Source organism: Hyaena hyaena, unplaced genomic scaffold (assembly GCF_003009895.1).
Source record: "Hyaena hyaena isolate Hyena2069 unplaced genomic scaffold, ASM300989v1 scaffold_1706, whole genome shotgun sequence".
NCBI classification, from domain to species: Eukaryota; Metazoa; Chordata; class Mammalia; order Carnivora; family Hyaenidae; genus Hyaena; species Hyaena hyaena.
This window is the reverse complement of record NW_024082342.1, coordinates 140368-168120: the sequence shown is the minus strand read 5'-3', so window position 1 is coordinate 168120 and position 27753 is coordinate 140368. Positions and strand designations below refer to the sequence as shown.

The following is a 27753-nucleotide window of genomic DNA, read 5'->3' as shown; positions in this document are numbered from 1 at the left end:
GCCTGAATGAGTCATGTCATCTTGACTGTTTTAAGTTACCAATTACCCAACCCTGTCTTGGTATTTAGTCTTGGAAGAGAAGTAAAAATTGATTCTTTAAGAAATACTTTAGAGGCCAAAGATATCACCAGAGGAGGTTTTACTAGTAAGGTGAGAGAATTTGAATGTTCATTTACAAGACTGGAGATATTGATGCCAAGACCTTGGGTCATTAGGTATGTGTTCTGTGGAAAAGTGAACAGATTACTGTTAACTGTGGCTGGCTGACTTCCAACATAATATATATTTTGGAAAAAAAAGTTTAACATTTTTTGTTTTGGGAGTGACTTTTTCCAGGGGACTTTACAACAACATTTTCTTTCATAAAAGTCTATCTAGTTATTGGCTCCTCTCCCTCTGCTTGCATTTTCTCACAGGAACCATCCCCTTACCACCTCCCCGTTGCCCTCACCTTCTGCTATCCAGGACAGTCCGTGTTGCTGGGTGTTCAAGAAAAAAAATATACAGGTTGTGGCTATAGAGTTATCACATTGATTCTAAAAAGGGTGTCTGAACTCCAGCTGAGTCTTTGAGCCTCTCTTTCAATGAAGAGTTGAGACTCCTATAAAGAAAGGATAGGCTAATTGAACCTAACTTTTTGTTTTCTTTAGATAGTCACGTTTCTGGGAGTATGAGTTCTTTAGAATGTTTACATCTTTGTAACAGTAATGAGCAAAGTAAAATGAAAACCTAGGTTACAAAAAATATTAATAATATTAGATTAAAACAAACCCAGAAAGAATGTTTATTGGCTGTAAATAAATGACTTAAACCTGAGATTAGTTGATGGATATCAACTGAGTTCAAGCAAGCCAGTAATTTCATACCTTCGTATATTTTAGATGAAATTTCCTGTAAAGATTGCATCATTAGTATACTCTTAATTCAATTCAGGCTATATTTATGGATATGCTTACATTAAGATAAAAGCCTTGCGTCCATCCATTTCGCACTGTAAACTATAATTTCCATTTCACTTCCTATGCAGTCACTACCAGAGTACTGCACTTAGCATACATCCTGTTGACATAGAAGAAATATTTCTTTTCAAAATTTGTTTGAAAGAGGAATAGAAAACTGCATAGCGAGAGGGCCTATTTTCCTATGAATTGAAAACTAGAGAAAGACCAAGTTAGAGAATAATACATTCTTCTGATCCTCTCCAGTTACCTCAGTAGCCTTGAGCTCAAGGAAAAAGTACTACTCCTCACCTCATCACCCTGCTCTCCTCCTACCTCCTCATGAACAACCAGAAATGTTCCAGGTAAGGCTTTAGTCTGCTGAGATGGGTTTTCTTGGGCCTGTGAGAAAAATGAAAGGCTAATCATGGAAAAAAAATCTGTTTTCTAAAGGGAGGAAATTTTGTAAAGAATAGGTCTCAAAACCTGGACCTGGCTGTAAGGACTGTCTCCTCTCATACTTCTACAACACCAGGAAGACAAGACAGTTTGTGGACCTTAGTGACTTTGCAAAAGGGACCCCTGGGCTGGATACAAAGTCTAAACCACATGCATACTCTGGTTTTTCTACCTTACACCTTTCTGGTACTTATCAATTCCATCTTTTCCTCCCACCTACTCCCAACTCAATTCACTCCATGTGACTTTGGGCTAGTAATTTTACATCTAAAAATGTTTTCTCATCTCTAAAATAAAAACAAACTAATAAAGAATCTCTACACCACCTTCAGTATAATAATATTCTATCCCAGATTGTCTAAACATTAATACTTACACAAACTGGGCAACATTTTAGCTTCTGTTCAAGATTCTGTCCAATCTACTAACATTGACAAAGTTTCCTTAGTTCCCCTTTCCACGCCTTTTATTCTCATTTTTTATTTAAATTTTTTTTTTTAATTTTTAAATAATGTCTACACCCAACGTGGGACTTGAACTTATGATCCCAAGATCAAGAACCAGCCAGGTGCCCCACCACCCTCAAAATCAAATCATTACACTGCTCAAAATCTGTAATTGCTCCTTTTCCAATACCTCAAGGTAAATTCTAAAAAAAAAAGTTTTAAAATCATCTTTAATTTGGTCATTTGCTGCACTATACCCCTTTCCTAACCATAGCACACTACATTCATTTATTTGTCTTCTGCATGATGTCCTCTTTGCAAGCTCTTTTTTCAGTTTACCTATTCAACCAAATCCCTCTTCCTTATAACTCACCAAATCATTCTGGCCTTTCACTTATCTACTGTCCTTGGTGATATCAATGGTTCCTCAGTGAGATCAATGGTATCAGGCTCTTGAGTACAGTTGACTTTGCACTGCCCTGTAATTGTTGCATGTTTATTATTGTTTCTTCAAATATAGTGGAGGCTTTCAGTCAACAAAAATTTTATCTTAAAAGTTTATATACTCTCTATCTTTAGACATCAAGCACGCGCAAAACGTATATGTTAACATTGTATTTTTCTTCCTAATGTAAGCCAAATCTCTTCTACTAAAAGCAGCTATAGTAAGCACCTTTGATTCATTCGTTTCAAGTGGCTACTTTTTTTTAATGGAACCATGTAATATTGTGACAGATATTCTAAGGATTGTTATTTTATTTGCATTATGAGGCACATTCCTATTTATGGAATTAAGCGTATATAATCTGATTCTAAATGTTACATAAAATGCTAATTTTAATGTCCCTATTACAATATTAAGGCAAAAGAAAAACTTGTATGTAGAATGTAACAGTATTAGTCCCTCACTGGGTTGTAGACTTTGGAGTTATTCCCACACTTCTAGTTACTACACAACTGTGTAACTCATGGTTATTTTGAACTTTCTCTCATTCCCAGCCTTCTACAGTTGCATAAGATGGCTCCAGACCTTCATACAGCAAATCAAGGTCAAACTGAGATATGGCCTGATGCCCTATAGGGAGATATTCTGAAGAGAGATGAAGAACAATGGAGATGGTGAGCCTTAGCCACCCAGAGTATTGAATGTGACTTCAAATAAACTTGTACCTCAGGGAAGTACTCTCCCTGAAAACTTAATGAACTCATCCCTCCACCTTGTGGAAGTGGCTGGTAAACCTCTGGGCTGTAGGTTTACCTGTTAAGTTCTTTAACTAGACAACTATGTGTTTTGTCATAAAGTCTACTGAGTACTTGACTAAAAGAATGATTATCTGCTAGTTAGTAGCCTTTAAAGTTCTTTAAAGGTTCTGGAGAAAGTTTAAAGACAGCCAGCTATGCACCAAAGAACAGACCAATGGCTACCAATATCACTGAGCTATAATATATATATATATATATTTATCACAAGTATAAAATGCATTATGTTGTAGGAAATAACTTATTTAATGGGAGCAACAAGTAGAGGATGCAAGGTTACAAGCAAAGCATTTGCACATCTAGATGAAAACACCACCAAAAAGATCACAGGTCAAATATCACTGACCTTGGAAATGGAAAAGATTCCCCCTGAATCTTTGTTTTGGTAACCTGAAATCATTTGGGCAATACTTCCCAACATAGAACATGTATCAGGCATTGTGCTAAGCTTCTTATAGATGTTATTTAAATGTCCTCATCTCATGAATCAAGAAAGTGAGGTTAGAGAGGTTACATAAGGCACTTGAGGTTTGGGAAGTGGCTGAACCAGGATCTAAGTTTGGAACTGGCAGATTCAGTGTTTTATTAATAATCATAGTACATTGCTTCGACTACATTAGTAGTACTTGTTTTTGCTTATTGTTCACTATGGATGTTTTAAATGTGAGGGTTACAACTTGTCTGATGGACCAAACTCCAACTTCTAATTGATAACTACCTTAATTCAGTGTCCAACTTCAGCTTAGGTCATGATCTCGTGGTTTGGGAGTTTGAGCTCCACATTGGGCTCTCCACTGTCAGCACAGAGCCCACTTCAGATCCCTGTCTCTCTCTCTGTCCCTCCCTGGCTCACGATCTCTCTCAAATATAAACATTTAAAAATTATTGATTAGACACTGAATAATTTGTTTAGATTTATGTATTAGACGTATTCTGTGAACCACAGGAAACCTGAGGCTATTCAGGATAGAGCTGTTTACTTGGCTTTCAAAGTTCCTCAAGTAATAATGTTTTTTATGTAGTAGGTACCTAAAAGCGGACTGCATCAACTGAAAAAAACTCAGTAGGATGATGTCCTAGTAGGATGATAGTTTCGTTCCCAGTTTTCCTCTGATACCCTAAATATAATATGTAATCCAAGATAAATATTCTATAGTTCTATTGTCTTCAATACTATTTTGTTATTAAAATGATTTAAAGTATATCTACTTAGTAAATGCTGTGAAGACACACCTAAAACTCAGGTATACACTTCTCAAATTAGCATTAATTTTGAGGGAACTGAATTAGACATTTTCTTGTGTCTATATTATTAAAGGTTTTTATTAGATAATGATAGGTCTTGCAAAAAGAATGAATTTTACAAAGGTAAAAGGGCTATCTTTATCATTCTTGGAAATAAATCTGCTGTTATTTCCTTTGGTAGATCATGATCACTGATGCAGGTAACTTTACGACTTTCTGGCTGGTGACTGTGGAATGGCACTGCCATCTAGCGGTCATTTTTTGCCATAGGTGATGCCCCTCTTCTGGCCCACTGGGTGATGCAGACTTGAGTATCATCAGGTAGACATACTTGAGCACTCCTTCACGTCTCACTGGATTAGAGTCTTTGTATTACAATGTCTTATGTATTTTCTTTTTCCTAGAGTAAATACTTGTTACTGTTTAAGTGAAAACATGTTTTGTCCACCCAGCTAAGAATATTAGAAAGAGGTTTTCACTCCTTATCCCTCCTACCTCCTTATAGTCCTATTCCACTTCTGCTCAGGCCTCCATAAAAACTGACAAATATGGAAACTGTGGTGAGATTATGGCAACTTTCTGTTCCTATGATCATATTACCAATTTAAGTAGCAGAAAACAAAATTATGCATTATAGGCTGATCCTTAATACTGGAGCCTTGGGGCACCTAGATGGCTCAGTCAGTTCATGTCTCTTGATACTGGCTCAAGGTCATGATCTTATAGTTAGTGAGACTGAGCCCTGCATTGTACTCTGTGCTGACACCATGAAGCCTGCTTGGAATTCTCTTTCCCTCTCTTTCTCTGACTCTCCCTAGCTCGTGCCCATACTCTCTCTCAAATTAATAAACACTAAAAAAATATTGGAGCCTAAAAAATAGATGGCAGTAAATTCTCCCAGTGGTTAAATAAAATAAAAACAAATTGTTAGCAGAATATTAGAAAGCTAAACATGATTATAATCATTCTATCATTCTAAGGGCTATATTTTAATGAATGTTTATAAAGCACTGGGCATTGTTCTTGGTGTTTCTGTGTATTACACAACCCTATTAAATAGTTATAAATCCAATTTTAACAGTAAGAAAACTGGGTAGATAAGTAGAGAGGGAAACACATATATGACTTGCTTAAAGTTGTTTCCACCAGCAAGTGGAAAAACTGGGATTTGAAATCATGGAATCTACTTGTTTTAATAAAAAGCAACACAAATAGTGATATTTAGATTTTAGCAGATTAACTAATCTAAAATATTTGGGAGAATTAAACTGGTTTAGCAAAATTACTAAAATTATTCTTTAGAAGACACATACCAAATGAGTCAAATTATATATGAAAGAATTTATTTTTCTATTTACATATCTGCCTTCCTCTAGAAAAGACTAAGGCGGCTTAACAGGGGGATCATAGTAAAGTTTTGGAAAACATTCAAGATCTTAAACTTATTACTCTCCCCAAAAGTTAGCTGCTTCCAAGCTTGATTTAATATTTTGCATGTTTTCTCTCCGTTGTTTTGTAAATATATTTGCTTCTCCTTTCTGTAATCGACGTCTGACAGCTGATTTTTGCTGTTTTGTCAACTGACGTTTCACTTTCTGTTTCACCAATTCCTAGAAAGATTTCATGAATTAGTATTACTGATAACTGAACATTTTGATAAGGAGTAAATATTCAATAAAACAAACATTTACATTGCTAATATTTTTCATATTTCTTAAGAGCATGAATTTCTTAAATTCCAAACATTGACAGTACTATATGAACCAGCAACAAAATAAACACCAAATTAATGGTTATAAAATAGGAGAAATTAAATTTCAAACACAAATACAGATGACCGCAAATAGTCATCCTTTGAATAACAAATCACAACAGTGCCACCTAATGTCCATGAGGAAAATTGAAAACAAAATCAAAAAATACACTCAAGATAAAAAACTGCTTGTTCCTCTACTCTTGAGGTTAAAGTAGACATGGCTTTGTAAAGCATTCATTACTGGCCAAAATGTACCCAAGAGTGCCTTCATAACTTTAGGTGTATAAATGACCTGATAGCAGCAGTTACATGGTAAAGTTTTCACACAGTTTCTGGGAGAATGCTTTATCAGTAAATAATCACAAATTCAAATTATTTCTTATTAAGATCCAGGCTGCCACTGTGACTTACAAGATGAATAAAAGTTTGAATATTCTGTTCCGAATAATCTTTTCTTCTTCTGAAGCACTACAGCCTGTTATTTATTGCACATACACTTGTACCACCCAACTTATTTCGTAAAAAAGAAATAAACACTGCAAGGGTTGAAGCAAGGGTCTCTTGTATATATGCCCTACCCTATGCTAGGCACAAAGAAACATTTATTAAAAATCTGTCAAGTTGAAAAAAATTAAACAATAATGGATCTAAGGTAAAAATGCCCTAGGAGAACCCATCTGCTTAACAGTTTCTTGGATTGTACACGTGTACCACAAAACTTGGACCAGATGAATTAAAAGCAGATTGCATTTTTACATAGTTAAGCAGACTATATTTAATTAACAGGCTTTAACAAGTTACCCTCTTAATTTTAGTCTAATGATTCCCAGTGGGAAAAAAGGTAAGAAAATAAAGGATGGAAACAGATGGAAAATTCGGATTTCAATTCCCTGCAGAGGCTGATATCCCATGAGATGTAGTCCCCTAAACCCAGTAAAGCAGGAGACTTAGAAGAAACTGGTACCTCAGAAGTATCAGAACTGAAAGCTGTAGAACAAGTGTGACTGGGTTCTAGGACCCTTGCCTATCCTATGAGGACAGGCAATTATAACCTCCTCACCCCAGCAAGAGACCAGAACCATGAATAAGAAAAGCATCTTCTTAACTACAACAAAGACAAGAGAGCAATACTTCCATAATTCTGAAGTAAAATGATTTCCAAACCTCATCTCGAACACTTAAACTCCCAATCCAGTGTGAGAACAGGATAAAAAGACATTTTTAGTAATAAAAAATACCACTCCTCCCATTCACTCAAAGAATTACTGGAATCTATACTGCCAAACAAAGAAGTATAGTGCCAAATAAAGAGATGGAACTAGGAAAGAAAGCAACCAAACAAAAAGGAGTAGAGGTCGCAGGAAGACAACAGTGGAGCATGCACCACACTTAAACTAGAGGAATCAGAGGCCTCTAGAATATTTTCAAGAAGAAAATCAATTGCTTTTCTAAATATTCGGTGTGCATTTCCCCTTGGTTCTTCACTTTGATGAGACAAGATAATCATATCTAGAAGCTCAAGAAAATAAGGTAATAATGGATTACTGAGAGTGGAGGAAGGGCAGAGAGAGAGAGAGAGAGAGAGAAAATCTCAAGCAGCCTCCACACTGTCACATGGAGTCAGATGCAGGACATAAACTCCTGAACCATGAGATCATGACCTAAGCCAAAATCAAGAGTTGGTTACTTAACCTACTGAGTCACCCAGGCAACCCCCTGTATTTTTTAACATGAATAAAATTAATTAATTTAGGATTCATAAATTGTCCTGGATTTGGCCCTCTCTCTCTCTCTGCCCCTCCCTTGGTTGTGTGTGCTCTGTATCTCTCAAAAAAAAAAAAAAAAAAAAAGTGGGAGAAAAATCTCGTTTAGTATTTATTTTTTAAAAATACTTGTATATTATTTGAGCACATAAAAAATTAGCAAAAATCATGCATTTTGTTGATTTTGCTGTTTGTTTTGTTGTCGTGGGCCATGTTTATTAAAAAGCAATATACATAAATGTTTAATTAGAATTTGTTACATATTAAAAAGAAGAGGGTTCATAGGTGGCAACTTTGCCAATAAATTGGGAACGATAAAAGTATTTATATGAAGAAAACACATCTTATAATTACAGCTTCAAAGAACAGAGAAGATCTTTTACCATATAGGAAAATTATCATTAAATTAACAGAGGTAATAAAATAAAGCTGCTTTTCTTCTAACTTTTTAACATAATGAAACGTGACTTCAAGGCTAACAGTGTGACCAAATTTGCAAAAGAATGTAGAGTTAAGATGATCATTCTGTTTCCAATAATTAGAGTGAAATCTTTTTGATCAAGCTAGGCTGAAGAGATCTTTTTCCTCTTAGAAAGCAAATTTGTATTTTATAATGTAATTCATTAAAGGCTTGACCTCACTTTAAATTTTAATTTCCTGTTAGCTGTATGGGGAATGAGGTAAAGTCAAGACCTAAAGATATAACTTAGCCTGAATTAGTAATCTAAATTTTTCTTTATATGCGATTGCCAATTTTATGCCACTGTACTTCTTTAAAAACACTTATTTTATGAATCTGAGAAATCAAAAAGAGTAAATAAAACTCATTAAGTATAGAAAATATCAAAGCCAATGGTGGGCAATCATAAAGTGTGAGAAATTCTTAGTAAAGACAGGTTGGTAACACTTAAAGGGTAATTTTTATCTTTTAATATAATTAATAGATGTTTAAAATTCCAAAGGTTTACAGTTTACATCCAGAAAATCAAGTAAATTATAAGGCCAGCAGAAAAGAGTATATAAAAATCAGGACATTTATAGAATTTCACTCTTTTATTTTGGTCTCATGAGCTCTAAATGTCAGTATCATCAAGAAAATTCCTAGAACCATTAAAAATGTGTTATATTATTAAATATAGTATTTTTTTTAGCTTGTCTTTGATAATTCTGATTTAATTTTGTAAATATCCCATATTATATCCATAGGACACACATTTTAACTAATTTAGACAATACATATGAATTTGGAAATCAGAAGTTCAGTAAAAACAAGGTTCTTTTATTTTGAATTCACATTCCACATAATTTTATTTCCTTTCTTTTTCCTAATTTTTTAATGTTTATGTTTTGTTTAGAAATTTTTTTTAACTTTATTTTTGAGACAGACTGAGAGTGAGTGGGAGAGGGGCAGTGAGAGAGAGAGAGAGAGAGAGAGAGAGAGAGAGAATGTCAAGCAGGTTCCATGCTGTCAGCAGAGTCCGATGCAGGGCGCGAACTCACAAACCATGAGATCATCACCTGAGCTGAAACCAAGAGTTGGATGCTTAACCAGCTAAGCCACCCAGGCACCCCTTTTAATGTTTATTTTTGAGAGAGAGACAAGAGAGAGCATTAGTGGGAGAGTGGCACAGAGGGAGAGAAAATCTGAAGCAGCCTTTGAGCTATCAGTGCAAAGCCTGATGTGGGGCTTGAACTCATGAACTGTGAAATCATGACCTGAGCTGAAGTAAGGCACTCAGCCGACTGAGTCACCCAGACGTCCCTATTTCTTCCTTTTTAACTTCTAAATTGATTTTCTTTTGTTTATCTTCAGTGAAGTTATCACTAAAAACTGGTTTTAAGGGTATGCAACTTAATGCCTTTAAGTACAAGGAAAGCCCCAATACACCAAATGTGTACTTTTATCTCTTTCCTTAAAATCTACAAAGGAAATAAACTGATTCTTCCTCTTGGACAGCCTGGAGAGGATGGCAGGCAGTAACACTCAGGAGCTGGAGTATTTGTGTTCACTGTCCTGCACAGAAAATGTCCCTTACGAAATTCTTTCAAACCCTGCTGCTAAACGTCTAACAAAAACTTGAGGTTACAAAGATTTTTAAATTACATATTTTTCTCCTTCAAAATTTAGTGAAGCTGGCACATCTTCGCACTCCAGCCGTAGTGCTATCACTAGCTGGGTAATCTTGAGCAAAGTCACATAACCTATCTGGGCCTCAATTTTCTCACTGATGAAATGCAGGGACCAGACCATATCTGAGTATCTACAATCCAACCAGGGTAGTGACCTAATCAACATTTGGAAAATGTTGAATGAATAATTACCGGAGGAATTGTTGAACAGCTTAAAATACTGCCCACAGAAGTAACACTCAGAGTTCTTGTTCTGTACTGTTTAATATCTTCCATATTTTCTTCATCTCTAAAATTAAAACAAAGTCACAAGGTACTGGATTTTTATAGTTAATTATGTGATTTATACTTTTCCTTACATGATAAAATATCATTATATTTAAAATTTCTGTGAAGGTAAAACTATACACAATTCAACCAACATACTAACAATTTCCATTTTTTAGCATTCTAATAATCACTATCAAAATGGAAAATATTCTATCATTTCAGCCATCAAAATTTGTTACTACTTCCCCATAATTCATATCTCTTTTCCACTAATCTTCTCTTGTTCTTCTACTGAACTCTACACATATCTGCCTCTTAGATTTAAATTCTTGGAACACTTCCCTACTATCTCTTAAACAACAAAAGATGTAATGGGAACAGAGGCAGTATTCTTAATCTGTGTCATCTGCTCTGCAAAGGCAGAAAAAGTGCAATGATGTTGAAACGAAGTTGTTTTACATATTGGTCAAAGTTTTAATATATACAAAGTATAAGACACTATGACAATATTAACACCTAACAGTTAATAGTTTTCAGCAATATGTTTCTACTCTGAATAGTAAAAATTTTGCCCAACATGTGTTTAAAGAGAACAAGTTAATCTGTGCTAAGACTATTTAACCTCTGTAATTTTCTTCAATTACTTACTCAAAATCCCTAGCCACTGCCACTCTTGATTTTAATTTATAATTTTAATTTTATAAGTTCATTATTTGAGTTGTAATAGCCCTGAGACTCCAGATATAGTTACACAAAAAGGCACAAAATTTTCATGCTTTGCTTCACAATAAAACTCTAAAGATAAAGACAGCCTTAGGGTGTAAGCCTGAACATGTACTGAGAAATGCCTAATAAATGTACTATTGATTTAGTTTTATCTTATTACTATTTTGAAATAAATGAAACTCCTTTCATGATTCAGGGTAAACTATTCCAAATATAAAACTTAATTTTTTTATCTTTTGCTAGTCTAAGTTCAGGTTGCTGACTCATTAATATTTGCAAGAAAAATAGCCTTAGAAAAAAAATAACATATAATATTAAATAATTTTAACTGTATATGAGTAAGTATGGATAGAAGGTTCAAAGTTCCAGAGAAAATTCACTGTAAGTAGATATCTCATGAAGAGAGCACATTCACTACATTTTTATTGGACTACATATAAACCAAACATACATCAACTACAAAAATATATGAACATTCATCCATCTAGAACTTGACTGATTTACCAATTACTGTAAATAACTTTTTTAAAGTAATGTTTGCATTTTTAATGCAGAACTGCTTAAAAATGAATCAACAGATTGCCTAGGATTAGGTCCATTGTAGAAGGTAATCTAAATTTTAACACCAAAAGGGTTATTTGCTTTCATTTTTTACACATAATGGGACAAAATATAGTTCTATTGTATCATTTGAAAAACAAGAACAAAAACACCACTCATTTATCAGAACTGAAGAAAGTATAGGTCTCCACACTAAAGTAAAAAAAAAAAAAAAAATCAATCAACAGAAATCTATACCTGAAAGACCTGATTTCTTTGTTTACTGATGACATGGCAATCAGGTGAGGGCATGCATCTTCACAGTCTTCACAGCCCATGGGAATTCCTCTTTGACCTGTTTTACCATTTTGTCTAGTGTCATTCTCAATTTTGTCTGTCTCCTCAGGACACTCAGTTATAGAACTGTTGTCAATAACTTGCCCTTTTATTTCTTCTAAAGCTTGACTGAATTCAGGTAATTCAAAATTGTGTGCATCAGCATTCTTCTCTGACAAATCATCTTCCTTTATTTGTTCAAGGTCTCCAGATGATATGCAACAGTAGTCAGCTGATTCATCTGTAGAATTTTGATCACTTTGATTTTTTGATTTACGAACCTCTGCTTTATCTGACAACTCTTCATCAGAATGTAAGAATTCAGATTCGTCCTCTGTTTCCCTATTTTTATCATCTGGACCTAATGGATGAAGCAATTCATCATCTGCCTGCATTTCCTTTGTGTAGCCACTGGCAGAAACCTCTATATCAAGAGAGTCCTCCCTCCTAGGAAAAAAGAATGCCAAATGTTACAAAAAAATGCACCCAACATCGGTAAATATTTATTATTCTGTAAAACTGTAATTCTCAAATAGTTTAATAGTTTACTATTAAAATTTAAAATTTTTTCTTTGACTAAAATATAATACTTAGTTAAATATACAAATGTAAAAGATACATTTTTGTTGTCAGTTAAGAATAAAATGACTATAGGGATGACTGCCTGGCTCATTTGGTTAAGAGTCAGACTCTTGGTTTTGGCTCAGGTCATAATCTCACAGTTCATGAGATCAAGCCCCGTGTCAGGCGGTGCATATAGTGCAGAGCCTGATTGGGATTTTCTCTCTCCTTCTCCCTCTGCTGCTCCTCAGTTCGTGTGTGTGTGTGTGTGTGTGTGTGTGTGTGTATGTGTGCACGTGTGTGCGCGCGCACGTGCGCTCATACATGCAAAAAATGACTAGTAAAAGCAACAAATATTAGTAGAAAAGTTACAAAAACTTGATACTGACTTAATAAATTGACTTTAATGGGCACCAAAGATCTCTTCTTCGAAGTTCTATCATCCCAAAGCAGAAAATAATGTCATAACTAAGAATATAAAATAAATGAAAAAGTTCTGCTTTGAGAATTTACATATAATTATGTTCCATAAATCAAGTAAATACAGCTTCTGTTCTGGATAAAGGAAAAACATAAATTCCAATATGAATAAAAGTTCATGAATTTGTAAGAAACTAAATGTGTTACTCCTTTAAAATTTAGTAACACTGCCTTAATAGACCAAAGGCAGGATTTTCTAGATTTTAAGTTTCATTTATACACTAGATAGCAATGATACTCAACAATTATTATAATGTGTCAACGGTTACTATTTGGATATTTTTTAGATGAAAGTGTTAAACTTTTTAGAACTAAATAAATCAAGTATTATTTATTTATTTATTTTTATTTCTGGGGGGGAAGGAGGAGGGGGAGGGAAGGAAAGGGACAGAGAGAGGGAGAGAAAGAGAGAATCCTAAGCAGGTTCCATGCTGAAGTCTATCCTACAACCTTGGGATCGTGACCTGAGCCAAAATCAAGAGTTGGATTATCAAATGACTGAGCCACCCAGGTGCCCCAATAAATCACATACTTAAACAAGTTTTTATCATTTTAAGCAAAGGTGGGTACAAACCTGATATCACTAAAAGTTGGGTAAAGCTCACTTTCATAGCTGAAACGTTTCATGAAGAAATCTCTAATGCATTTAACATCTCTATCAAAATACCTGCAAAAAGAAGAATCAGTTTTGATACAGCCTTCGTTGTTCATGCTTTTCCTCATTAGCCAATGACAATATACTTATTAATGACACTCCTAATCATTAGATGAAAAATGATGTTACTCATAAGAAAAATAAGAGACAAATCGACACCAGTGTGTCTGAGAAACTAAACAAAACAGAAAAGGAAAGGAACAGGAAATATTAGCTGCCAAAGGCATTTAGTTCCTATAGTTAAAAAACTAGAGGTCTTCCCATACTGTAACAGACATACTAAGAGAAAATAAGATGTATATGAGTCTCAGAAAAGAAGACTGTGGGTCTGTAGTTAGGGGCAAGTTTCTACTTTTCCTCTTTAGTCTCCAGCCTGTCTGGTTATACTTCTCATCAGCTATACCCACTAGAACCCCAATCAACTACAAAAGCTTAAATATACAACAGTTTAGTCACACATTAAGAAAAAAATTGGGACCATTAAATTATGTTATGTTTATATACCTTTATTATCCATTTGCTAATTTGTAAGAACATTCAAAAGAGATAAATAATGCTGTGGATTATAAACAAGGATTTGGAGACATGTTAGTCTGGTCCAAGGGTAGAAGGACCCGTATCAGGTTGCTTTTTAGGCCACCATAAAGCAGTGAGAACCTAGAATCCTCTAGGTTTCTAGATAAGGGAGAATTAAGAAATAGGATCACATGAAATTCACTATCTCCTTGAATATTAATTAATATTTCAGAGAAAGTCTAGAAACAGAAAGATAATGGTACTATTCTTTCCTAATTTTAGGGTACCCTGGGAAAAACTTCAGTAAATGATTTAAAGATTATCTTTTTATTTTTGTCTATGTTTCACCTTATTAGACAAAATCTCAAAATCTTCAAATGTAGAGATAGGTCTTATTTATAATTATGTATTAATTAATTTATATCTTAATTTCTGCTACGTAGCACAACTCCTTTTCTCTAGTACTTCTCCATTAAATAGCAAGCTAAATCATACTGTTTCCCTATAGAATAATGCAGCCTACACTGAATGTCACAATTTGTCATCGTTTCTTTCTATACTTCTGGTGGTTCCTGGACTTTCTTTCATTGTGTGACTATGTTACCCTATGTTAATAAAAATGGTGATTAGTCACCATCCAAAGATATGTTAACCACTCAAGCACCAGGTGTTAATCTATTAATATTGTTCAGTTGGAACAAATATTCTTTAAATTTATATTTAAATAACATTTCTTTTTCTGAGGCACAGACATTTTCTTATGCAAATCTGGAGGAAGAAAAGCTTGTCTGAACACAAACTGGTTTGAGCTCAACCTTTCCAAGAAGTCATATACTCTTACTATGTAAGGTTGTTATTTTCAGGAGAAAGGAGAAGTTTCTCATATCATAACTTGGAATGAACGGATGAAAAATATTCCACTTTGATTATAATCAATTACATCATGAAATACCAAGTAAAACAATGTCATTTTATAGCATGGTTTACACGGGTTAAGTAATGTGAGGAGTTAGATTACCACAGTATATAAAGTGATACTGTCCTGTGTTAGGGATGAGGCTTTACATAAATTGTTTTCTAATAATAAAAAGCAAAAAAATGACAAGAGAGATATTCTTGATCTCGCAACTGAATCCACTTCAAAATCATAATTTCTACGAAGGCCATCATGATTACCAACTTATACTTGGTGAAACAATCTTGGAGGCAACTATGGAGGAGAGAGAGGATGGGGCCCTAGGGTTACCTTTTCTATGTCCCTATTTTCTCTGGGCAGGCTTTTTTTTTTTTTTAAATTGGGCTTCCACCTAAAAGTCTGTTTGAATAAAAGTTTGTTGAACTTTCCACCTAAGAAAGTTTGACTTTCAAGAGTCTGTCAGATTACACAAGTAATTTACAATACTGAAGAATTAGATAGGTTTTCTTAGCGGGGAGAAAGTCCTAGTTTGTATCCTTTAATAAAAGAACAAATTTTTAGATCATCAACATCAGCCACTTCAAACCAGTTATTGACCCAAAAAACAGTATTATAAAGTTGAAAAAATTAAGAAAAAATGACTGCATCACACACAAACACACCCATATCCAGAATCACTTTTAGCATATACCATTCAGCATTGTGATGAGAAGTTGAAACCATCTGTGGAAAATCAATCATGGTGATGTGGTCATCTTTATCCAAAATGAGATTGAATTCATTGAAATCTCCATGAATCAGTCCATGATTTCCAAGTTTGACAATTAGGTCCATAGCTTCATCATATACTGATGCAGGGTCTTCAACATGGTGTATCTGACATCTGAAAGTATGAAAACAGGTTATTTGTCATCATTTATGATTTTCACGAAAGTAAGCATGTGTATTATTTTTTCCATTCCTTACTTCCCTATCAGCTTTCTCTTCAAACAGGTTTTCATCTACCTTGTTCAAATGAAATAGGTAGGGTCAAAACTACCAATGATTTCCATGTTGCTAAATTCAGTGGTCAATTCAGACTTCATCATATGTGGTCTCTCAGTTAACCTCTTCCTCGTTGCTGAAACACTTCCTTCACTTGACTCTTGGTACACCAACTCTTCAGGCTGTCCTCTTTCCATGTTTATCATTCCTTCTCACTCTTTTTCACTAGTTCTTCATCTTTCCCCAGACCTTTAAATTTTGGAGCTCAAAGGTTAATACTAGGAGCCTTTATTTAGAATCATTCGTGGTGACCTCATCCAGGCTGTTGGCTTTAAACACCTCAATCTATACTTCTCTGAACTCCAAGGCATCTCAAACTCAACCATGTCCCATACTGAACCTCTGATTCTACCCTACCCTCTAACTCCAAGCTGCTCTTCCGGCATCCTTCTCATTTCTATAAATGACTAGTGTTATCCTTGATTTTCCCTTTCTTCATACTGATATTCAATCCCAAACAGTGTTGGCTATACCTGCAAACATATCCAGAATCTAACCACTGTTTATCACCTTCACATCCACAACTCTTATCTAAACAACCATCATCTCTTGATTGGATTATTAGAACAGTTTCCTAGCTTTTCTTCCTAATTCTGTCCTTGTCTGCCTTTCAATCTATTCTCAAAACAACAGCCACAGCAATCCTATTAAAACAGTCACATCATGTCTCTTCTCAGTTCAAATTCCTCCAATGCCTTCCTATCCAAATCAAAATAAAAAAGCCCTTTTTCTGTTGCTACAGTGGCAATGACACTGCAGTATATAAACATGAAATCAACATGCTGTAAAACTTAAATTTGTATGTCAAAATGTACTAAAAAAGAAATTAAAAATTCCTTGCAATAGCCTACAAACCTTAAATGATCTAGTTCCCTGTTGCCTTTCTGATCTTATCACTTATAATCTCTGCCCTCATCCACTCAACTCCAGCCACATTAGCCTCCTCACTGCTTCCTGTACATGTAGGCACACTCCCATCCCAGGACTTATGTACTTGCTGGCCCCTCTGCCTGGTCTTCTCTCTAATTTTAGGATTATGCTCAAAAATACTTTATCAAGGAGACTCTTCCTGACCATTTCATGTAAAAGAGCAGCTTCCTCCACTTACCCCAGTACTCCCTGTTCCCTTACCTATTTTAATCTATAGCATTTTCTAACATCTGATAATCATGTTTCCTTGTTTAGCTATTTACTGCATGTCTCCTTCCATCAGAACATAAGATCTATGAAGGCAGAGATTTTGTTTTGTTCACTGGCCGGCCTACTAAAACAGTGCTTCCTGTATACTAGATTACTAGCAAACATATGCTGAATCAGCAGAGATTACAGAGATTATAAAATCCATTCTGTCAGAACAAAACTAAATTTTTAATTTGCATTTGAGACTACTGCTTTGTGTTAATTTCTAACCTTTCAGAAGCAATACTTCATTTAATTAGAAAGTTTTTGAAAACTAAACCTTACACTTACTTATTACGATCCATAGTTTTAAGAATAATAAATACTTACAGAGGATAGCCATTTACGAGTTCCATGACCACTGCATGGCGATTATAATCAATTGGTTTTGGGACAGGAAATTTCCTCTCATACAATGCCTAAAACATAGCAAAATAGGGATAAACTAACAAAGAGGTCATTAATCCTTAGGGTAAAATAAAAGTAAACATACCTGCCCACAACTAGAAGAAACATGAAAGACTTTACAAAATTACAGTTAACACATAATTATTTATGGCTTTTTCACAGCAGAAAATGAGCTACACATAAAATAAAATTTTAAAGCAGTTAACTTAATTCACTTTTTCACCAAACGTTAATTTACTGAACATTTACTAAATGTTATACATGGTGCTAGGGTTATAGAAATAAATGTAAAAAACTGTCCCCAAGAAGCCTACAATCTCCTAGGATATATCCTCTTCTTTTTATTCTTTTATTATAATTATTTTTTAATCTTTATTTTAAGTAGGCTCCGTGCCCAATGTGGGGCCTGAACTCATGATCAACAGTCACATGCTCTACCAACTGAACCAGCAAGGCACCCCAGGATATACCTTCTTATTTTGCTACATTTCTGCCATTAACTGGGAGTATGCTTAAAAATTCAAATGGAAATAAACTGTGATTTAGGAAACAGTCTTGTCTTCTGGCAGATTAGAAAATGAAATATCTCAATAGGTCAGATATTTTAGTTTTAGAGTATTGACCTTTTTCTTCAGACCATAATATACAACATAAATTATGTGGCAAATATACACACAGTAGTGTAGTCTGAGTCAAGTTACTTCAGATCATCCATTAATCCATCTTTTCCCCAAAGCTTACTTTCTTCTACCTTTTGCTTCCATCAAAAGTCCTGTTATTATTTCCTTCAAAAATATCTTAGATTTATGCTCTCTGCAATTTAGAAAGCTACAATTTGAAAGTAGGCCTTTGTTACTTATTCATGATTGCTCCAACAGTGGTTCTAGCTCTTGCCACCATAACTAACCTTCATCCTGTGTACCAATACCAAACTAAAATACTTATGTCAATGCTCCATTCAGAAAAATCTACAATGTTTGTATTTCAGTATGAACAACTTTTCCTAGTTTTCAGAACTCTCTTTAATCCACTTATCAGGTCCCAGTTTTCCCAATACTCTTTTTTTAAAAATATATACTTAATGTTTATTTATTAAAAACAATTTTTTTTTTTTTTTTACATTTATTCACTTTTGAGAGAGAAAGAGACAGAGAGCACGAGCAGGGGAGGGACAGAGAGAGAGGGAGACACAGAATCTGAAGAAGGCTCCAGGCTCTGAGCTGTCAGCACAGAACCCAATGCGGGGCTTGAATTCATGAACCACGGGATCATGACCTGAGCTGAAGTTGGACATCGTGCCGAATGAGCCACCAGGCGCACCCCCATACTCTCTTTAATAAACAGTTTGGAGTACATACAGGGTTCACGCACATATTCATGTCTTTGCCCACAGTGGCTCCTTTCCAAAGAACACTGTATTACTATTTTCTCCTTAGGGACAAATCATATGCATGCTTCATTACTCTACTCAACTCCACTTGCTTTATGAAACTTCTTTCAACTATTCTACTCTACAGAAGTTTCTCTAAACTTAATATATAACTTAATTTATATACTTATGAACAGGGTTAATTTTATAAAACGCTTACTTCCTACCTTCTTTGTAGAGGAACTGAACTCCTGCCACTCTCCCAAGATTTTTGTTTGTTTGGCTTTTAAGATTTTTTTTTCAATGCAAGTAGTTCTGAACATGCTTTGGCGGCTCAATAGTATATAATAACCTTAACCACTGTCCTAATGGTCTAGCTCTTGCACTATTGCTTAATCTTCAATCTAACCTTATCTTATTCTCTTCAAGGAAAAAAGAAAATAAATTTAAGGAGCTATTTATGTACAATAGGTTCTATTCTAGTACCTTCATATAAACATCTAAGAAAACAGCTAATACAGTTCTAGGAAAATGTGTAATATTCTCTACCAAACTGCTTACTTATTGATTGACTATTACAGGATACAAACCATTAGTATTTAAGGCAAAGAAGCACATAACATGTATGGTATCACTATCAGTTATTTACAGTCTTCAAAATTTTCCCCCATAACTACTAAAAATTTAAGCACATGAATTAACCCATTCAACACCAAACTGAAACTCCCAAAACTTTCATATATTAATCACCTACTATAGCATTATGTATGTACATATGTACATATGTATATACTTTTAGGAATCTCCAAACCCAACATGGGGCTCAAACTCACGACCCGGAGATCAAGAGTTGCATGCTCTTTTGACTGAGCCAGCTAGGTGACCCGAGAATGACTTTTAGTAATGTAAAATTTTAAAAAGTGAAGATAAGAAATAACAAATACTACTGGAGAATAAAAATACAGTATTATTTTCTGTTTAATTTAAACATTATTGAAGATATATATTTTGGTTATTATTAAAGATAGTTAACAAATATATCCTGAACTTGATTTTGAAGGTGAAAGTTGAAAACCTAAAGATTTTTACCATTTCTAATATGCATACAAATTTGTACATCAACATTTCTTCTCCATTAAGTGAAGGAAAGGTACTAGTCAATTTAGCTGATATGCTAAGGTTTCTACAGATAATTACTACAGGTAATTCCCTGCCTTTTCAACAGGAGACAAGCATATATGTATTTATATATATTAAATAGATACATATTCACACACTTTTTTGTGAGGCAATTACATCACTAATTATTTAAAGCTATTTGTTAATTTGCATTATAATACCTTATTAATACTGTAGAGTCCTTGTTGCTTTTACACATTAATAATGATTAAAAATGCCTTCACACAGAAAAAAAAAATCACCAGAAAACCAAATAACAAAAATAATCAACAGTTAAACATAAGGGTAATGACTGGGACTGAGGATAGGAGAGATGTGGGGACAGCAGACTGGTAAATGTCACTATATCCTTTCAGCTACATGTATTATTTGGCTAAAAAATATAAAATTATTTACAAAATACCTTCATATAAGCAAATTCTTTCATGGCAGAGAGACGAGATAAATAAAGCCAAGACATGTTATGCCTGTGTTTATGATAATCACGCTTGTTTTTCAGATTTCGAAAGGAGGTTCTTCCCAGCCTATGAAGCTTTAATGCAAATTGCTGCCCTTCTTCATTTGCAACGACGTAAATATCTAGAGCCAAGATTTAAAAAAGATCATTATTATACTTTCATCCCAAAAAGTTCATTTGTAATTCTTAGTTTTGATTTTATTTGTATCAAATTATATATTTCCTAATACCCAGGAATACCTACTATTCAGCAAAATTATTTTAACAACAATCCAAAATAAAATGACATGTATTAGTATCTTACTACAAAAGAAGGATGTTGTGTGTTAATATTGCTTCCAAAAGTGCTCAATACTCAATTCAATTTATTGGGAAAAATGTAATTGTTGTTTAGTGACCTACATGTATGGGAAATGATTTAACATCTTCTTTTTCAACAACACAAAGTTCAATTCTTCAACTTCTTCAATAAGTAAAATTCAGTTGTTACCATATAATCTTATGGTTATCAGAATGGAGATCTTCCCCCACATATTCCAATCATCAATAAAAGTTGATATATGTAATACTGACATGTAAAACATACCCTAATTGTTCATAAGAAATTTTAATTATTACACATCAACTGTCTCTCACAATGGCAGGATTATAAACTGGTGTAAGCTTTTGAAGGGAAATTTGTAGTATCAAAATTTTAAATGTACTGAACTTTTGTGCTAATAATTCAATTTCTTAAAAAAAAATTTTTTTTAATGTTTATTTATTTTTGAGAGAGAGAGAGAGAGAGAGAGAGAGAGAGGCAGGGCACAAGCAGGGGATGGGAAGAGAGAAGAGACGCAGAATAGGTTCCAGGCCCTGAGCTGTCAGCACAGAGCCTGAAGCGGTGCTCCAACCTACGAAGTGTGAGATCATGACCTAAGCCGAAGTCAGACGCTTAACCAGGTGCCCCTAATAATTCAATTTCTAAGACTGTATTTACAAATGCATTTGTACGTGTGCACAGAGGCGTGTGTACAAGGCTGTCTAACACATAATTACCTACAAAAGAAAAGGTGGAGTAACATAAATGTCCATAGCAGCTGGGACTGGTAAATTCAATTACCACTCATACCATGTAATACTCTGAAACTATGAGAAAGATCTGTTAACATGAAATGATATCAGAAATGCATCAAGGGGTACCTGGATGGCTCAGTCAGTATAGTATGGGGCTCTTGATCTTGGGGTTGTTAAGTTCAAGCCCCACATTGGCTGTAAAGATCACTTAAAAATAAAATCTTTAAAAAAACTCCAAAAATCAAATGTATCAAATGGAAAAAAAAATCAAGTAATGGTTGCTTTTATCTGTGATTGAAAACATATGTGAGTGTATATATACATTTTCTCATATATTATATACTATTATTTAAATAGAATATTTCTAGAAGGATATATAAGATAGTACTTAATAGGAACAGCTTTGAAAAGTAACGGTAACAGATGGAGACCTGGTTAGGAGAAAGTTTTACTTTTTATTTTACTTTCTTTTGTACTATTTATCATTTGCATGCAGTGAAATTCTTATAAACAAACAAAAAAAAACCATGTTATTTTTTAAGTGAAAAAATGGACATAAAAAAGAGGCAGATTATCTAAAAAGAGGCAGATTATCTAAAAAGAGGTGTTATAAATTATCTCATTTTACACATTTCACACACACGTGCGCATGTACTGCTGTATTTAGCACTCTTGCATTATGTATTTGTTCAGTGCTATTTTAGAATGTTTTGTGTTCTACACATACCTAATTTTGCCATATTTCTGTGGTAGAAAAATGTGTTGTAGCTTTTAGTCACTGTCTTCTAATATTTCCTTGTGTTGCATATTTTAACTGTTACAAATGTCCATTTATAACATATAAAAGAGCAAATAATATATTTGCCAAAGATGTCAGTTATTAGAGGAAAATTAATTCTTGGTATAACTGAATTTTCTTTTTTCTTTTTTTTTTTATGTTTTATTTAATTTTGAGAGAGAAATCGTGAGTGGGAGAAGGGCAGAGAGAGAGACAGGGAAGCACAGAGTCAGAAGGCGGCTCCAGACTCTGAGCTGTCAGCACAGAGCCTGATGTGGGGCTTGAACTCATGAGCTGTGAGATCATGACCTGAGCCGAAGTCGGACACCCAACTGACTGACCCATGCAGGCACCCCAATATAACTGATTTTTCAACGAGAGACTTAACAAAAAACAATAACCTACTAAACTAAGAGTGATTTCATCATCATTACTGCTTCTAACTAACTTTTCAATTTACTGCTTTGTTGAAAAAATGGAAAAATTAAAAGATATGCTTTCTCAGGGTGCCGGGGTGTTTCAGATGGATAAGTATTTGACTCGTGGTTTTGGCTCAGGTCTTGATACTATGCTTTGGTTCATGGGATCCAGCCCCGCATGGGGCTCTGTGCTAACACCAGCAAGGTCCACTTGGGATTTTCTCTTTCCCTTTCCCTGTGCCCCTCCCCCACTGCTGCTCACATTCACTCTCTTTCTCAAAACAAATAAATAAACATAAAAAAAAAAGATAATGCTTTCTCAAAGGAAAATATAAAGAGAAACTAAAGCAATTCAGTAGTAATGTTAGCACTTACCAGATTCTTTGCCAACACCTATCTGGTTTCCAACAGACTCAACTACCTGTCTAGAAGAAAGTGTTTTCAAAGCTAGGTAATCATAGCCTGCATTTGTCAACCGATAGCCCTGGACAGCTAGACAAAATAAAATGAGAAAAAAAAAGTATTTTAGTTACACTGCACAATCAAGTCACATTAATTCAATCATGAGAAGAATTTAAACAATAAGAAGTCTTAGCTGGAAAGATTAGTTTACCCAGTCTTAGGAGTTTGGCATTCCTTCCTAAATTTGTGTTTTCTCTCTAGAGCAGTGTTACTCAAAACATGACTCACAGACTGACACCAGTCTACAAATATTTGTTACTAGTTTGTATAAGATACAGAAACTGAAATGAAGTGGTTAAGTTCAGAAATTTTTAAATCACTTTTACCAAGCTTTTTTGTCTTTAACTCTAATAAGGAATTTGTGCCTGTATTTTATCAGTTTTTAAAGTTCATTTTTCTAGAAATTATGTTTTTATTCTTATTTTATAATATGAAGTATGGCTCCATGGCAGGTTGAAAAAAAGAAACTCATCCCTCATCATGGATAGTTTGAAAGTTAATGCTCTAGAGTCCTGTGGCAAAATGTATTTTCCAAAGATGGTGACAACAATTACTTCTATCCTATTTGGTCTTCTGCAATCAGAACTTGTTATTCCCCTATGAGGAGATGGAGACTATTTCTTTACTCTCTTTAATCTGGGTGGGCCCTGTGACTATCCTAATAAAACTTGGTAGAAGTATGTGGATTTATGGACAGAGTGCTTTACTGGTCTGGCAACTTTCATTTTTCACTTTTTCAAATGCCTGCTCTGCAAGTGAAATGAAATGAAATGAATGAAATGAAATGAAATGAAATGAAATGAAATAAAATAAAATACTTGCTCTGGGGAAAGCCAGTTATATGAAAAGTCACAAATGGTGCTATAAATACTTACTTTTGGTACGCTCCCAAGCTATGAGTTTATGTTTCACTAATTCTCTTAAAACTTTATTACAGCCACCATGTTTAAGGCTGGCTATAGAAGCAACCAAACTGCAGGGAACTATTTCATGGTTCTTCATGCCCATTTCAACCTGAAATTAAAGGAATTATATGCAATCATAATCAACACAGAACTACTATCAAAACCTTGCTAAGAAGTTAACTTCTCCTTCAATTTTCTGATCATGCAGTTCCCCAACCAGTTGGAGACATAAGTGATGCCTTCTCTGAACATATTTTAAGTGACAACTTGATATATAATCACTGATATTCATATTCTGCCTCTATACTAAACTACACAGGTAAGAACTGTGAGTGCTTAACAGTTACTGACAGGTAGCAAATACGAAGATATTTATTGACATTTAAATATTTATCTTTAAAAACTATAGATATTCCAGATATTTATTAAGGAGGTACTTACTATAAAAGTACCATGCAGGCATAGTGGAAGATTGAAAAATATACATAAATACTCTCAACCCTTTGGAGAATTTATTAGCTAATAGCGTAAATAAGAACCTACACATCTAACTTTATTAGAAGGCAAGAAATAATAAGTGCTAAAAAAGAAGTGGCCCAGGTATGAACATAAATTCTAGCTGATGGATCAGTTTCAAGCAAGAAGTGGCACTTGAGACTGATTCTAAGATGCAGAAAACAGAAAAAGGGAACACAGAGGGAATATCAGAGAAGACAAAAGATTTGGACATGCAAGGCAACACAGAGCACAGCAGCTAGTACAGTGATAGCTCAGATGCGATGGTGAGTTCATGAAAAGAAGGCTGGAAAATGCTTTTAAGTAAGATACGAAAAGCACTGAAAGGCAGAACTAGGAGTTTTAAATTTCTTTTTGAGAAACCCTGGATCCCCTTGAAGGTGTTTACCTAAGGGAGATACATGAATAGAGATGTTTTAAGGACACTAATCACGATGCAAAGTTCTGGAAGGTCCTTCAAACAAAATGTTTAAGGTACACTGGAAAGATACATCTATACTCAGGAATGAAGTCACAATTAAAGGGAAAAAATTGTAAATTATATGACAGAGTTAACAGATAAAGCCGTGAAGTGGATGTGATCATCAAGAAAGATAATGGAAGACAAAGAAGGGTTGAGGGACAGAATTTGGTGGGAAGTTCACATTAAAAGGCAAGGGTAGCCAGTCAAAATAGGATTACTGATGTAGAAGACACCTGAAAAGTACAGGAAGAGAGTCAAGGAAAGGTGGCCACTGATAGGAGGGACAGTAAGACTTAACTGGGACTGAAATATTGTATTTAATGAGTAGGTCATTCCTTGGTGAGCTTCAAAAAAGAATTTCAATTACCAGAGAATCAAGTTTTAGAAGATAAATCTGGCACTGTTTTGACGTGCCAATCAAAACCTCAAACCTTAACTCATTTTCCATGCTTTGTTCAATCTCTCCTAGTCTCTAACATTCTTTCCCTCGACTCCCCTATTTGTCACAGGCATTAAGGATTAAGGGGATGTGATGTGGATGCAGAGAAGGAAGGTTATCTGTCAGAGTGACAGATGTTTAGAAAAAGTACAGCTTAATTAAATAATCTATGGGAAGAGAAAGAAAAGTGTCTTCCAAACTTCATAATGAATTTGCACTTGACAGTTTAATCCTTAAGTAGTGCCTATTTAAGCAAAAGATAGTATCTTCTAAAAAATAGTTTTATTCTGGGAATCCCCAGTCTCTCTGTTGCTTATCTTTGTGATTTAAGACTACGACCAGTAAAATCAGTTTTTGTCACTTCCTTGTTTAAAACATTCAGTAGACCACACAATTTAAAGATGGCATGCTCCCAACCCCAAACGTGCACACATTCTCTATTCTATTATTCTCGTTATCATCTTCACAACACTTAATATCTGATACTATCCTCCGTATTTCTTTATTCATTTACTCGATCTGTCACCCTTGTCTCGTAACCCGGTGAATTCCCTAAAACTGTCTCTAAAAACCAGACAAATAAATGTTGAGTGAATAAAACTGAATAAACGCTATGTGAGTGAATCTGTGAGTAAGGAACTCAAGGTTATAAATTCTCAAGAGTCTTAAACTCTGCTCGGGTGGTCGGAAGCCCAGCGTCAAAAAGGCTTTCCAGGCCACAGAGATGCTAAGTGTGGCTCTGGAGCACAAGATAGGGAGAAGAAAGGAAGGAAAGGATTAGAAAACAGAACTCTCTGCTCTGTTTCAGGGGAGACAAAAGCTTCCGAACAAAAGCTTCTGAAAAACCTGTCGGTCTTCTTTTACCCATGCCCAGTCTGGGTATCCTAGGAGGGCCTACAGCGTGCTCGACTCAGCTAAGTTCGAGGAGCAGGAAGAACCGCGGTGGGAAAGGACAGGGGACAGGGAGAAACGGCGAACTTCTTACCGCGGTCAGGACCCTGAAGTCATCCCGGCTCATGTAACGTAACTTGGCTACATTCACTTTCCCCATGGCGGCCCAACACTAGCCACAAATGTCCCTCACAAGAGCTGGAGAGCACAAGGTAAGTCTACATATCACCCTTTCCCAGGCCTCACCGCTGCCGCTGGGTGGTTCGCGCATGCGCTGATCCTTCCTCCAGGTCCTTGTTAGTAACTAGAAGAACCAGTCTAGCGTAGAAAAATGAAACGACTTCTGAGTTTTATAATGCATATAATATGAATGAATGCAGAGTATTTTTTGTATAGTGATTTTGTCACATAAGTTAACGAACTTTAAAAATTCTTTACAATATGTCGTTTTATTTTTCATATCTGTCAGGATTGGCTGCCTAAAGGACCCCATCCGTCCTAAAGAGCAGAAAGACAACGAGAGGAGCAAATTTTACCCCGAGACAGCAACTCCTACTTTAGGCAAAGTGAGTTCCAATAAGGGGAGTTGGGAAATGAACCCAAGCGCGGTTACAAATAACAGTAGTAATTATACAGGCATCTCCTAACAGTACCTGCTGAGAAAAGAGGAAGGCGTGGCTAGTGAGGACTCGCGCGCGTTTGCTCAGTATTGGTTTTAGGTTAGTTCTCGAGACTCGGGAGTGCGCTTGCGCCTGGCGGGGGCGGGGCTTACGCTGTGTGGAATACCAGTCGGCTTTGGTCGCTTCTCCCAGCGCATTTCCAGAGGAATTGGACCATTGTGACGGGTTGCCACTAATCTGCGGTGATGTTTATCCACGGCCAAGGAGTGATTTTAGGGCTTTAGGAGAGACACCCACACTGACCCTGGAACTTCTCTCTACAACAAAAATGATAACCGGAGCAGGACCTTAAACAACTTTCACCTCAGAGGGTGGGTACTCGACCTTCCCTACTAAAGCAACACGGGTAACAAAACTTGTGTGATAATGTTGGTGTTTATACCTCGTTTCATGAGCTACATTTTAACTCTATTTTGGTACACCCTTCATGTATTAAGGTGTGGGTACTACTTATGGTCACGATGGACTGTAGCCTACTTCAGCTTTGACTTCATTTCCAGCCACTGCTGTT

General features: G+C 35.1%; 1 protein-coding gene and 1 long non-coding RNA gene across 2 annotated transcripts; one reads left to right on the top strand and one right to left on the bottom strand.

Annotated features, from left to right (window-relative positions):
• The first annotated feature begins 1206 nt into the window (after window positions 1-1206).
• LOC120226495 lies at window positions 1207-20760 on the top strand. The gene is made up of 3 exons (XR_005527031.1): window positions 1207-1303; window positions 2843-2962; window positions 20676-20760. It is a non-coding gene; the product is annotated as an uncharacterized LOC120226495 (long non-coding RNA).
• On the bottom strand, window positions 5670-26813 carry RIOK2 (RIO kinase 2). The gene is made up of 10 exons (XM_039224683.1): window positions 26657-26813; window positions 24224-24362; window positions 23262-23378; window positions 20580-20755; window positions 17551-17639; window positions 15689-15880; window positions 13485-13577; window positions 11792-12316; window positions 10190-10286; window positions 5670-5958 (listed from the first exon to the last, which is right to left on the bottom strand). Exons 1-10 carry the CDS (start codon window positions 26720-26722, stop codon window positions 5794-5796), a joined length of 1659 nt encoding a protein of 552 aa, XP_039080614.1. The 5' UTR covers window positions 26723-26813; the 3' UTR covers window positions 5670-5793.
• Between the last annotated feature and the right edge of the window lie 940 nt (window positions 26814-27753).